The sequence below is a fragment of the Phyllostomus discolor genome, chromosome X (genome assembly GCF_004126475.2).
Source record: "Phyllostomus discolor isolate MPI-MPIP mPhyDis1 chromosome X, mPhyDis1.pri.v3, whole genome shotgun sequence".
Taxonomy (NCBI): Eukaryota; Metazoa; Chordata; class Mammalia; order Chiroptera; family Phyllostomidae; genus Phyllostomus; species Phyllostomus discolor.
The window spans coordinates 89,971,248-89,985,766 of NC_050198.1; the positions used below are offsets into that span (position 1 = coordinate 89,971,248).

Consider the following 14,519-nt stretch of genomic DNA (forward strand, 5'->3'; position numbering starts at 1 on the left):
CATTTCTCTCTAGGCTAGAGGTCTCCACAGCCCTCTAGATGTGGTTATTATAAAAAGTAGATTCCCATGCACCTGGTAAGCAGAAGGAAGGGGAGATTGTGGGCAGAGGCCTAGATCTTAGTGGCATCCATTTGATCCTCTCACAAACATCCCCTCCAAAGTTACTTTTTGCTCCTGGCTGCATATTCAAGTATCAGATTGGTTTACCCTACCTGTTCACATTGCTCAGGAAGCTAAAGAATCGAGAGACATTTTCATGGTGTCTTTTTTTTTTTTAAGTAATTTTACAGTCTGGTTTCCAGGTGAATGAATGCCAGGGCAGGGTTTGAGCATGGAAGGTGGTGGAAGTGATAAGGGAGGATTTACCTCGGCCTCGACCCTGTGTACCTTTCTTGCAAAACAGTGGAGTCCAAACCACCCTCAGGATGTTCTGAGCTGGAGCTGTGCTGATAAAGTTTCTGACCCTGAGATAAGTCATATGGTCTGCTTTTCCTCTGCCCCCAGCATCTTCACCCCAGTGTAAAGGAACATTCAAAGGTCACTTCAGAGGAGAAAGGGGGGTGACTAAAGCAATTTGCAGCTCTAAGCAGGGTGAATGGAGAAATAATGGCTGGCAGGCCTTAGCACTGGTGGGAGAGCATCGTGGGCACTGGCAAGCTGGCTAGCTTGAACATTATATTTCTATACATTTTGTCTGCTTATATTACTCACTTATTCTCAGCTGTTCCCCTGAGGGTCTATGAGACTGTCTCTTCTCCCTCCTTCCAAGTTGAGAAACACCTCCCAAAGTCACTGCTTGGCTCTGTGTCAGTTCTGGCCATGACATTTCTTGTTTTCCAGGAACTCGAAGCCCCCTCTGAGGTGATACCAGTGGTTGCTTCCTGTGAAGGACTGCATGACTTCCTCTGTCATGGGGTTGTAGGAAGAAGGCTAAGGCAGGATTGGCCTAATCATCTCTGGGTTCTCACCAGACTGGCCTCATTCACAGAAGTCCAGTGCATAATACTTGTTCAATGGAAAGGCCTGTGCATCAGAGTCAGAGGAGCTGTGACTGTGGTACTGCAGCACCTACTCATTGCTCTCCTCCTGGGTTTAAGCAAGTCTTTCACTTCTGTGTCTCAGGTTCCTAGATGGCCCATCCTCATACACGGTCTTTACTCTGAGTCAAGAAGGCACCTCATGTCAGTCGCTAGACCCAGTGTCTGCCACAGGATGTGTGGCCCTGGGAGTAGAACCCTGGGCATTTCTTCCTATAGTAGGGTCTGGACATGCAAAGTGGAGCTGGACATGAACTGATACACCAGGCTGATCCACCATCCACCCTAGCTGTGAATGAGCAGGATGGCCAGAAACCTACCTCTGGCATTTCCTGTTCCTTCATTCCATCCACTGAGCATTTATGCAGCACCTAGTAAACACTTTCATATGCTGAAGATAAAAGGGTAATTGAGAGTCCCTAGTTAGCCTCAAGGGTCTTCTCATCTAGTGGGGGAACTCATATCACAGGACAGTCCAAGGGCTAATATTACCTCCTACCTGCTCTTTTCCCTGCCGATCCTCTCAGCAGTGTGATTCCCTCCTCCTATCCCTACTTGGACCTTGGCCCTGTTTCTCTCCTATCTCTCAGTCTCTCACTTCCATGGATGCCCATTCAGTTCTGTTGTAAAGGAATGAAGAGGGTATTTTTGAAAAAAATTATTTAGCCATTTTTATTACATCAGTCATCATTTTACAATGGGGACTAATGTATGATCAGAGATAGAACATTCTGGACAATTTGAAGAGTATTTCTGGACACTTTGTGCAGCCGCCATTTCTAGTTTTTATTTCATCATCTGTGCCCAGAGATTCTTTCACCCACCAAAAATGTATGGAGCTTCTTACTCTAGGCCAGGCACTTTTCCAGGCATTAGGAATAGAGCAGCAAACAAAGCAAAATCTCTGTCCACATAGATTTACATTGTAAAGCAGAGGCAGACTGACAAAGTTCTATATGATATGATGTCTGCTTGTATGACAAATGCTATGTAAAGAAATGAAGCATCGTGAGGGGTTATAAGTTACTGCAGAAAGCAGAGCACTGTGATAGACAAGGTTGTCAGGCAAGTCCTCTCCAAAAACAGTGGGAGACAGTGTCAGGCACGTAACTGGGGAGAGTTCTTGCTAGGCAGAAACAATGCAAAGATACTGAGATCCGAGCTACTTGTGTGTGAGAATCAACAAGTGAGCATTGTGGTTCATTACAGCAGAGCAGGGAATGGGAAGAAGCTTAGAAAGTGAGGCAGGGCCTCTGGGCCATGACCAAGACGTTGCTTTTTACTGTGAGTGAGAAGGAAAAGATGTCAGACCGTTTGGCTCAGGGGAATGAAGATATCTATCTTTTGTGCTAAAGAATTCCTGTGCCTAGTTTGCAGAGAATATATAGACTATAGGAAGAGAAGGGTGAAAGCTAAGAGATTAGTTGTAGCAATCCGGGTATGGAAAGAAGGCTGAGATCTGGGTAGTTGGTAGTGGCAGAAGGGACAAAAAAGTAATTAAATTGGGGATGGAGTTTAAAAGCAGAGCCAACAGTTGGCTGTTAAGGGCTTGGACACAACTCAATTGTCAACAACTCTTTGAATAATGACATTCAAAGTGTAAAAACAAAACTGTTTAAAAACACAAGTCTTCATTGTTAAGCAAAAATAACACCCAGTGGCCAAGGGACACTAATATTAGGACATGAAATGTCAAAGATAGGAAGCATGGCTGCAAATGGTTATTGGATTATTTTGCAGAACTTTTTATACTTCACTATTTAGAAAAATAAAAATAAAAAAAGCATAGGGAGATACAATACTACTTCCCAACTAAAGAAAATCCCTGTTTAAATATTTTGTTTTGTCTGAAAGACAGGACTCCTGGGGGGGTCTTTCATTACTCTGAAACAATGGATGTCTACTGCTGTTGCGGCCAGCAGTACTAATAGCTCCCTGGGTGAGATTTGAATAAGCAAGAAAATGTGTTAACAAAGAGCACACAAATGGAATCTGCTGGCCACTTGCCCACCAAGGAGCACAGCATTATGTGAGTCCGCTGGGTCGAAGGGTAGTTAATCCTTTAAACTGGAGCTGGTTGGCCCTCTCTCTGAGATGGGTCTTAGCGCTCACTGAGTACTGGCAAATGCCAGTCCCCTATCCAGGCTCCAGGCTCGGGCGCAGTCCCCTGCCTCTTTACACAGGGTCGTTAGGAATACCTAGTCCTGAAACCTGGAGACTCTGCTCACGCCCTGACTCCGCCCTCCTCGGTGGAGTTGTTTGCTGCCCTACCCGCCGAGTCTGGCCACGCCCTCACGCTGCGCCCGAGTCTTCCCGGGATACGCTCGCTCCCCCAGTCTCCGCCCACCCCATCCCAGAGACGCGCCGGCGCGCCGGCCTTAAAAACGGCTTTGTGGGCCGGAACTCTCACAACTGCTCCGACCTCTGTGTGCGGCGTTTTCTTCTCCTGGACATCGGCGCTTCCGTGGACACGCACGTCCTGCGTGGCCTCTGTGCGCACCTTAGCCGAGCCTAGCAGAACGGAGCCCAACCTTTCCAAGCTGTTCGCCATGGTGGACGAGCTGGTCCTGCTGCTGCACGCTCTCCTGGTGCGCCACCGCGCCCTGAGCCTCGAGAACAGTCAGCTCATGGAACAGCTGCGGCTGCTGGTCTGCGAGAGGGCCACCCTGCTGCGCCAGGTACGTCCGCCGAGCTGCCCGGTGCCTTTCCCCGAGACGTTTAACGGCGAGAGCTCGCGTCTCCCCGAGTTTATCGTGCAGACGACGTCTTACATGCTCGTCAACGAGAACCGGTTCTGCAACGACGCCATGAAAGTGGCATTCCTAATCAGCCTGCTCACCGGGGAAGCTGAGGAGTGGGTGGTGCCCTACATTGAGATGGATAGCCCCATCCTGAGTGATTACCAGGCCTTCCTCGAAGAGCTGAAACAGTGCTTTGGCTGGGATGAGGAAGAAGAAGGTGAAGAAGAAGGCGAAGAAGAAGGCGAAGGAGAAGGCGAAGGAGAAGGCGAAGGAGAAGGTGAAGAGGAGGAAGAGTATGGTTACTAGGCCTGGAGACCCTCTGGCCTAGGGGGTTGGGCCCTGCACGCGGCCACCCTGAGCCCCCCATTCTGCTCCGCCCCTCCCACAGCTCCTTGCTTCTCCTAGCCCCCCGACCTTCTTCCCTGCCTCTGCCCTCCGGTTCTTTCCCTTCACTTCCTGTAGTGCTTGCCTTTGTTCCAAGAACTGTGCTCCAGTTACCTGCTGCAGGGACCGGGAGTTATCTCTGAAGCTCGCTGCCATCCACTGTGGCCAGCCCCAGGACGCACCCCTGCTACTTTGGACTGTGTACTAAGCCCCAGCTGGTCAGACAGTGCGCATCCCTGCCAACTGCCAGGCCTACATCTGCCCAGAGACCTGCGCTGCCTCTACTCCACCGTCCACTACATTCCAGCAACAGACCACCACCGCCTTTGGAGATGAGGACCAGCCTAGAAGATGCCTGCATTGGCTGCACCTCCTTGGACATTGATATGGACATCTCACCAACCCCTGAAGGGGGGCCAGTCTTTCAACCTGGTTAGTTTCATGCCTATTCCCAGAGTCCCCCCTCCCTCACCATATAGCTGCAGGGGCCTAGTGTTCCTGGCAGCCAAATTGTTGACATTCTTTTCTACTATGCACCAGTTTTACATAGCTGTCATTTTTTTGTTTAACAATTGCAGAAGTCACACAGATGTGTGCATTTGGACAAAAATACTAAAAACAAACAAAAACAGGCATTCAGCCCAGCTTCTCAATACTATCTGGAAAACGCATTTGAGTTCTTTTCAATAAATATCAAGCACTATGGAAAAAAAAGAAAGGAGTGTCTTTTAATGGTTAAGTGCTAGCATTGGCCTCTACCACTGTCACCTGACTTCCATTTTTCCCATTGAGATCAGGGAAGCTAGTTGAATCCCAGTATTCCCCAGTGGCATCTCTAGGCTGCAGAGGAAAGGTATGACAGGGCTGTATAGGGATTCTGGTGCTCCCCTCACCAAGGCATTTCTTAAAGTTTTGGTGAAGGGAGTGTCTTCTGGGGCTTCCAGGGTGGCATGGGTAAAGGGTGGCTGAGCGGGTAGCAAACCATCCTAAACTGGGACACTTGAGAGTTAAAGGGGGCACCATTATTAATTATACTAGGACAACAGACATAACTCTGGACATTTACAATATTCTTCCTTTCCTGAGCCTTTGAGTTCCTTCCTGAACACTGCCAGGGAAATTCTGCCCCTGAATCCTTGTTTCCTGTGGGTGCTGTTGATGTCAGGGTTTAATTAACAATAGAGCACCTTATTTTAATGCCCCTTCCAGATGCTCAAGATAACCTTAGGTCCTGGATCCTGGGTAAGTGCACCCGTAATAAATAGAGGCTGACCTTAACGTTTCATCCTCCTTGGGCTGACACCATTAAAATGCTCACCCATACATGTGCCCCAGAGTCCTGCCTACGGAAATCGGCAAGATGCCTGGGGGTCTCCTGAACTTGACTTTGCACTGCTGAGTGAGCTCTGCGGAGATCATCTTATGGGCTTGTGGGGGGCTCAGAGGCATTGCAGAGTCCAAGTCTGGTGGGTCGGTGTTGAGGAGAGTCTGCACACCTTTGAAAGGTCAATATCTTAGGTTAAGTCACGGGAATAAATCAGAGAAGCTTGGTTGAGGGATTGTGGCGGGGCTGCCTCTGCCAGCCAGGAAATTTCAGGAGGATTTGAAGTGTTCCAAGTTCTCATTCTCACCTATAGCTGTCCCAATGTACCATGCCTGGAGCCAGCCCTATGTTAGGACCTCTAAATGAATTGAAAGAAGCCATTTCCTTACTGTTTTAAGACCTTTTGAGGCTGGGTATTCCTTTATTTGTACTGGTAAACCTCACTGTGAATTAAATGACATACTGCTCATTATACTGGCCACCACCTCACAGACATGGAGTTGATGAGATCACACCTCTGAGGTATTTAGAACTTTCCTGCTACATGGTGAGCACTCAGTAAACAGGCCTGGGAACTGAAATTTCACTTGGAAGCAAGTCTCTTGCTATGAGCTCAGCTTTAGTTGCTATGAACAGGGGCAGAGCAGGCTCAGAGAGTGAAAATGAGAGCATGGCAACACCTTTTTTACTCTTTGGGATCTGATATGAAGTCAGAAAAAGCCAGTACATTTGGTGAATGGGTAGAGTCCAGGGTGGTAGTCATTTCTCAGGCCTAGGAAAGTTGTTTCTGGAAGGTGGGGACAGGGGTGGGTATTACTTAGCAAAGGAGGTTGAGGCCCAAGTTGAGGGTTCATGTGGGAAAGTGGGCAACAGATGAATACTAGGTAAAGGGTCCAACGACACCAAAAATCAGTCATGCAAAATTATCAGTGGCTCAGGTGGACGGAGAGGAGTTACAGATACGGGAGTAAATGGAAGATGGTTTTGTCCTCATAGTGACTGTAGTTCCTTGCTTTTGTGGCGCCTTGCACCAGAACTGGAAAGGTATTTCGCTACAGGCAAGGTTCAGAAAGAGAATCTAGATTCTAGACCACGATTAGATGTGGGAGTGACCTTTCCCGGAACAGAAGTTGAAGACCAGTACATGATTCCTCACGATCACACCCAGTGAGCGCATTCTCTGTAGGGGAAGGAAGTGTTCTCTGGCGAGTGAGGATATCATACCAAGGTAGCATCTTAGTAGCATCCATGAGAGCTAGGCCAAGGGGCTTCTGAAATCTGAAAGGTGCATGAGCTTGCTCTGAGTGAGAGAGAGAGTGTGTGTGCATGCATGTGTTGTCTTTCATATATGGAAAAGCAGGTTGTGTTGTGAACTGCAGAGAACCGTAGTGTGAGAATCTGGCTACCTTGGGGGGCAGATTCTGCAGTAAAAGCACAGAGATATTGGCAAAGGCTGTACCACTCAGGAAGTAATTCATGAAAGTGCCGGAAGGCAGAGCAAAAGAGAATGGAGAAGTAAATAACCATGTCTAAAGATAAAAGCACCACTCAGATGGAAACTATTAAGAGTGGATGAAAATATTGAAATAACAAATACGAACTACGGATTCCTGAATTCTCATCTTGGGCACACTGGACTTGAAATGGTCACCGAAATCATGCTATTAATGACATGACATTAATCATAACAAAGATCATAATCTTTTAATCATATTAAATCTACCAATGTATCTTTGGATTTCCTTAACATTTGAATAGGTCAGCACTACCACCCATTAATTCTATGTCGCTGTGTTTTGCAAGATGACATAAACATAGAGGTACATTTTGCACGTTGTGTTTGGTTATTTTCTGCTATTACAACATAATGAAAACCTCAGCAATTAGAAAGTAGGCAGCCTAGAGGGAGACTTCTTGTTGAAAGTAGTGGAATAGTTGTATTTTAATTACTTAAAATATTTTATTGCTTGTGCTATTATAGTTGTCCCAGTTTTTCCAAAAGAGCTATCATTAACAAATCAACAAACAAGGGCTTGATATTTACTTTTTTAACAAATGAACCTTAAAAATTTTCTGGGTTCTCAAAGCAATTAAAACAAAGATAATAAAGGGTTATCAATACAAGGTCCTGAGAATGTTTTCCTCAATGGATGATTAGGGTGGGACAAATTGTATGAAGCATATTTATTATTTGCTTTGAAATAGAAATTTGCTCAAGTACTGTTAAAAGTATCTGGTAGTTTGCATCACAGAGTATTATTCCCTGTAGTCTTAGGTTCACTTAGTTCTGCAGGTACATACAGTGAACTGTCTGTTGTCCTTGCACAGTGCTGGTAACCACCTACTTTTCTTAATGAAAATCTGGTCACCTCCCCCTTGCATTTTTATCTTCTTGTCTGAAATGCCTCTGTCAGGATTTTTTCCTTCGTCTTCAAATGTTACATTGTGCAGAGACATATTTTTAAACAATGCAGTTAGCCTGGTATAGGTAATAGCTTGCTTGTAGTAGTAATTATTAGCAGCAGAGCAAGATTTGTTAGTGGAGCAGAAGGCCTCCCCTGGATGAGTTGGCGGAATAGTGATGAAGCTCTGCAAAGTTGGTTTCAGAATAGCAACGTTTATGCATCTCCCTTTCTCCCTTCAGGGCCTGCCATCTGATACAATCAATAAGAAATTAATTTTTTTTTTACCATAGTGTCTGCAACGTTTGCATTCTTCCTCCTTCCTCCCTAAACAACAAATAATTTAATCAGAAAATTGCAATAATCTATTTCTTTCATTTTAGCCAAAGTCACTGTACACAGCCAGTTTAACTGAATTTCCACTCAGTTCAGAGTCATCTAGTCAACTCAAAATTAAAAAGCAAAAACAAAAAAAAAAGTTACAGGCCCGGTTATATGCCTCACTTTAAAGCTTTAGTTTTAAAACAAATACTACCAGTAAATCAAAGGAAATTATATTCCAATAGTAACTGAAGTAATTGTGATAATTTTTATTTATCTGTTCTCTAGACACAGATAATTGCATAGCAGTACAGGACTTTTGCAACTGCTCATTTGGATGTACACAATTAAATTTGTAACATATACACAAGTAGAACAGTACGATGAGCCTGCATAGAGCCATCCCTGGAATCAAAATTTACTGGCATTTTTGGCCTAATTTATCCCTTTTCTTTATTATAATTGTTATGGAGTATTTTAAGTCAACTCCAGATGTATCAATTTACTTGAGTAATTCATTACATTCCTTTACCAGATAAGGCTTTAAAAACAATCCATGATATTGTCATTACACGAACTAAAATTAACAATGACTCCTTAATATTTAATACTCAATTTTATTGAATACCCCAGTGCCTTAAAATGTATTTTTTATAAAAAAAAAGATTTTATTTTGAGAGAGAGGGGAAGGGAAAGGGAAAGAGAGGGAAACATCAATATGTGGTTGCCTCTCGCACGCCCCCTACTGGGGACCTGGTCCACAAAACTGGCTACCCTTTGGTTCGCAGGTGAGCACTCAGTCAGTCCACTGAGCCATACCAACTGGGACAAAAATGTCTTTTAAATTATTTGGTTGAATTATGTTTTAAAAAAGGTCAACACATTTGGTTGGCGTATCTCTTAACCATCTTTTAATTGGTAACAGTTCTCCTCCACCCTTAATTTGCCCTGCAAGTTATTTGTGGAGGAAAGCAGGTCATTTGTCCTGTGGGATTTTCTATTTCCTATATTTGCTTTATTCTTTTCATGTCCTTGCCCGATTTTCTCTTAGGTTGTTGATGTTTCTTTTTAAACTTTTCAGAAGTGCTTTATTTATTAGGGATATGTAACAAATTAAATATTCATGTCCAGTTTGTCATTTGCCTTTTCACTTCATGATATTTTAGACTGTTGTGAAAATGTTTAATACAGTTCCATTTTTCCACTATTTCCTCCCACTTCTGTGCTCTCCAATTTATTGGCTTGCATTCTTTTAGTGTTTATACCCTTCCTTAAATTGGGTATATACCTCTGTTATTTTTTCAGAAACGAATGATTTATTTTGACTCACCCATGAAAGATGAGGAACTTGACATACACAGTAATACTTTTCCCTATCAACTTTGTAAGTTACGTTGTTTCTGTGTTGTCAGTGTTTGTAACATTTACATGTTTTCCTGTGAACATAATCCCCACGTGTTTTAATCTTAACAGAAAAATGAATTGAATCATTACTATCTTGTTCAGGTTTCTTTTAATTTCTTTTTGTTAGGTAGTTCCCCCACCCCTTTTTTAGTTGTTTATTTTTTTAATACTGGAAACTATATTATCTGAGTTTTTGAAGATGAGTTCATGGGTCACATTTTCTTTTCTTTCCTTGCTCCATTATCTTTTAGTGTTGAATGTTACTTTGTTTTCTTTTAAGATTTTATTTATTTATTTTTAGAGAGAGGGGAGTGGAAGAAAAAAGGGAGGAAGAGAAACATCAATGTGTGGTTGCCTCTTGTGTGCCCCCCTAATGGGAACTTGGCCCACAACCCAGGCAAGTGCCCTGACTGGGAATCAAACTGGTGACCCTTTGGTTCCCAGGCCAGCACTCAATCCTCTGAGCCACACCAGCCGGGGCTGGAATGTTATTTTGTAGAAGTCTGAGGCCATCATAATATTTTTCACTCGTGATTGATTTGACATTTTTATTGAGTTTCTGGGTAGTTTAAAAAATTTGAATAGGATATACCTAAGCATTATTCATTCGTTGTCATTTGTTTTGGGGGAACCTGGTGTGACCACTTATGCAAAGCTTTCATAATTACTTGTTTAAATATGTGTAATATGTATTTATGTTGAATGTTCTTTACTTGCCTTCTAGACTAAATTTTCTCCAACTTTTAAATGTTTTATTCCTTTCCAGTTTATTCTGCTCACTTTTATCAATCCTGTTCCTTATATCCTTTACAGTGGTTTCAGGAGTATTTGTAATTCTTTGTGCTGCTTCCAGTTTGGCTGTATTTCTGTGATAGTGTTGTTTGTTTTTCTTTTGCTTCTTCCCTCAGTGCCGCCAGCTCATGTTTTAGCTTCTATTGGCTCCTGCATATTCTTGAATCACATATTTCTGATATGTTCTCTTGCTGTATAGATAGGATTCCTTTGTATTTTTTAAAAGATATTTAGGCTTTGAGATTTTTTTAAGATTTTATTTATTTATTTTTAGAGAGGGAAGAGAGGGAGATAGAGAGATAGAGATAGAGATAGAGAGAAACATCGATGTGCGGTTGCTGGGGGTCATGGCTTGCAACCCAGGCATGTACCTGACTGGGAATCGAACCTGCGACACTTTGGTTCACAGCCTGCGCTCAATCCACTGAGCTACGCCAGCCAGGCCTGGATTCCTTTGTATTTTTAATTTGATAGTAATATAATGTTATGATATGATACGATAGTGATATGTCACAACTGTTTCCTGGCAGTATTTTGCTAGGGAGTGTTATTTGCCATTTTTCTCTTGTTCCTTCACTCCCATGGGAGCGTCCCTAGGAACCATTTGGTATCTTGTCTACTTCCTAGTAAAGTTACTCTTCCTCTGGAAGGGCAGCTCTAAGTCTCTTTCAATCCAGTCCCAACACCATTTCTCTGGCAGAAATAATTCAGTGTTGGTGGCTCACACATTGCATATTTCCCACTGACCTGGCCCCTGCCCCTGATTTTATAACATTTCACAGGTCATTTCAATGTATCACTCTTATGTTTTCATACTACCTGAATGTACCCAGATGCTATTTATTATTTTCAGAGTCAGCATTATATACTTTCTGTTCTCACCCCTGCTACCCAGTAGTTATATTGTCTACATCACTTGAAATAGTCTATGTCAGGGATGTCAAACTTGTTTTCACGGGGGGCCACATCAGCCTCGCAGTTGCCTTCAAAAGGCCAGAATAAGTTTAGGACTGTATAAATGTAACTACTCCTTAACTGTTAAGGAGTTGAAATTACATTTGGCCCTTTGAAGGCAGCCACAAGGCTGATGTGGCCCCCGGTGAAAATGAGTTTACACCCCTGGTCTATGTTCGTAGAACTTGTCAAGCTAACTTTTTAGAGGGATTGAATAAGACTCAGATTTGGGGGTGGGAGAAACTGAAAGGTAAATGACAGAATATTAATGACTTAGAATACTCTGTCTCTCTCTGTCTGTCTGTCACTTTCCCTTTCTCTCTCTCTCATGTTTCAAAACTAAGGTCAATTTTACGACCAATTTTTGGAACAACTTTTTATTCCCCTCTGTAGCAAGGAGTAAAATGGAAGGGTTTTTAATCATCTGTGGATAAGAAGAGGTGCATATTTTGGAAATTTGAGCAATATATGTTTATGGAGAAAAAAGAAAGAAATCTCTTATTCATTGGAATAAAAAGTGAGGAGAATGAAATGGACCTTACAGGAGATAGGCTAATTATATGGAGAGATTCGTTTCCTGTGAGTTGAAAATGGACTGATTGGATTGCTCTTTACACAAAGTTTGAGTTCAGTGAGAATGTGTTGGTGACAGAGGGACTTTGATCCCTGTGTGGCTTTGCAGTAGATATACTTTGCCAACTCCAGACTGCTACTTGACTTCTCCAATTATAAAATCCCCTACCTCTATCATGGGAATAATTATAGCTCAGGATTAATATAAGAAAAAGACTGCCTAGTATCTTATATGGTAGCCAATAAATGCTAACTTCATTGTTCTCTTCAATAGATATCATTCAGTAAAATAGGCATATAAGAGTGACTGTCATGGTAGACTTACATGTTCTGGTAGAAAGATACTGGTATTGGGTGGTTTGCAGTGTCAGGAGAAAAGGTGTGTGACACATTAAAATTAACACAGTAATACCAGAGGGAAATTCACAAGAGTATATATTAAGAATTAATTAACATATGAGCAGCATTTAACACTTGAAAAGTCATTTTCATATTCATTTCCTTATAGATTCACATCAACTCAGCGAAGAGTTATTTTTATTTACATTTTAAAAATTGGGATATTAAGATTCAGAGAACCTCAAGGACTTGCTTGTGATAGAAAAATGTTAGAATCTGGGGTAGGAATTCCCACCCCTAGTCCATTGCACTATTTACAATATTATGGTGCCTTTGAAAGGAATGCCTTGTTCAAATTGCTTATCTCCTATGAACTTCTGCTTCTTTGTAATCTGAAGTATTTTCATTAGTGGGCCACTCTTCAGGTCTTTCTCTCATTGAACAACAGAATGGCCCTTATGTAGAACAGCGGGCCCTGTCCCATACAAATCTGAACTTCTGTCATTTCATCTGCATTTTGCACAAGCACCGCAGTACTTGCATGGAACAGTTTGACATATAAGAAAAATGCTGCGATGACTCTCTTTTTTTCTTTAACAGCAAAGACAAAAACAAAACAAAAATAACCTAAATGTCCTTTAAAGGAGATAGATAAATTAGAATAATTTACATCCCTACATAAGCTTCCAAGTCAGGGTAAATATAATATTTCCTTTGTGTTTATCAGGAGAAGTTCTGATAGGAATTATTAAGTACAAAAATAATTCACAAATATATGTAGGGTATGATGACATTTAGAAATTTTAAAAACCTGTATGTGTACATATATGTGTGTGTATATTATATACATTCACATACAAAAGAAGGAACAGAAAGACAAATGCCACATTTTAACAGTTTTCACTGTAGAGAGGGGAGTACTATGAAAGCAAACTTTTTGTTCTTTTACTCTGTAGTGCTCAGCTATATTACAATGGGTACTCATGTAATTTAAAACAAATAGGATTAACACTTATTCTGGAAAAGTTATGGTGAAATGAGAAAAATTAGTACCTCAATACAATAGTTATCTTTTAAAAAATATTTATTTTATAGGAACCATAACCTTATTCACAACTGTTATAAAACCAAGATAATTCATTTTATACTTTGTCATAGTACTTTCATAGTACTAAACAATGAATACAATTCAGTTTTATCAATGAAAACAATGTATGCTCAAACATTTACTTCAGTGGTAATTCTGGTCAGTGCAGTTAGACGACAAAAGGTACATTCCTTTAATGCCTCGTCAAGCCCTCATTGCTTGCCAGGTTTTTTTCAATGAATTCCTTGATGACCTTGCTTCCTTCCCTTCATATCTATTCTTGCTGCTGTTAGTGTTGTGTGTTTGAAAACTAAATCTTATTTACCACCTTTTAAAAAGGTTTTATTTATTTGTTTTTAGAGAAAGGGGAAGGAAAGGAGAAAGACAGGGAGGGAAACATAACTTTGTGGTTCCCTCTCTTGCACACCCCCACTGGGGGCCTGACCCACAACCCAAGCATATGCCCTGACTGGGAATCTAACTAGCAACCCTTTGGTTTGCAGCCAGCACTCAGTCCACTGAGCCACGCCAGCCAGACCTCATTTGCCACTTTTTTATTCAAAATACTTCAATGATCCCCACATCTTCAGAAAGTATTTCAATTCCTTAACACGTATGTCCAGATTATTCTTTTTTAAAACTATATTTTTATTGAGTTATAATTAATATAATACTGACCCTTTTGTGTGTATAATTTAGTATTTTTAGGATATTCATGAAATTGCATAACTATCTTCACTATTTAATTCCAGAACAGTTTCATCATCTCAAAAAGAAATTGTACATGATAGCAGTTACTCCACTTTGCCCCATCCCCCTTCTCTAATCCCCATACCTGGAAACCACTCATTTCTGTCTTTATGCATCAACAATTCTGGACATTTTATACAAATAGAGTCATATGATGTCTACTGTTTTGTGATTGACTTTTATTATTTTGACAGCCACCATTTCTTTTCTTTTTAATCATTTTTTATTAATGTTTGAATACAGTTGTCTGCTTTTTCCCACCACCACTTTCCCCTGCCCCACCCTCAATCCTATCCCACCTTTGGCTTTGCCCATGGGTCCTTTATACATGCTCATTGATGACCCTTTCCATCTTTCCCTTGTTATTTCCCTTTCCCTCCCCTCTGGTTACTGTCAGTTTGTTCTTAATTT

The 14,519-nt window shown here is 41.8% G+C and overlaps 1 protein-coding gene across 4 annotated transcripts; it reads left to right on the forward strand.

Annotated features, from left to right (window-relative positions):
• The first annotated feature begins 3,438 nt into the window (after positions 1–3,438).
• LDOC1 (LDOC1 regulator of NFKB signaling) lies at positions 3,439–4,876 on the forward strand. 4 transcript variants are annotated; one of them, XM_036016448.1, is made up of 2 exons: positions 3,439–4,002; positions 4,063–4,876. In XM_036016448.1, exons 1-2 carry the CDS (start codon positions 3,587–3,589, stop codon positions 4,082–4,084), a joined length of 438 nt encoding a protein of 145 aa, XP_035872341.1. In that variant the 5' UTR covers positions 3,439–3,586; the 3' UTR covers positions 4,085–4,876. The 4 variants fall into 4 exon arrangements, with proteins under 4 accessions (XP_035872341.1, XP_035872338.1, XP_035872339.1 ...); XM_036016445.1 differs by having other exon boundaries at positions 3,439–3,995; positions 4,044–4,876; XM_036016446.1 differs by having other exon boundaries at positions 3,440–3,995; positions 4,053–4,876.
• Positions 4,877–14,519: the final 9,643 nt, after the last annotated feature.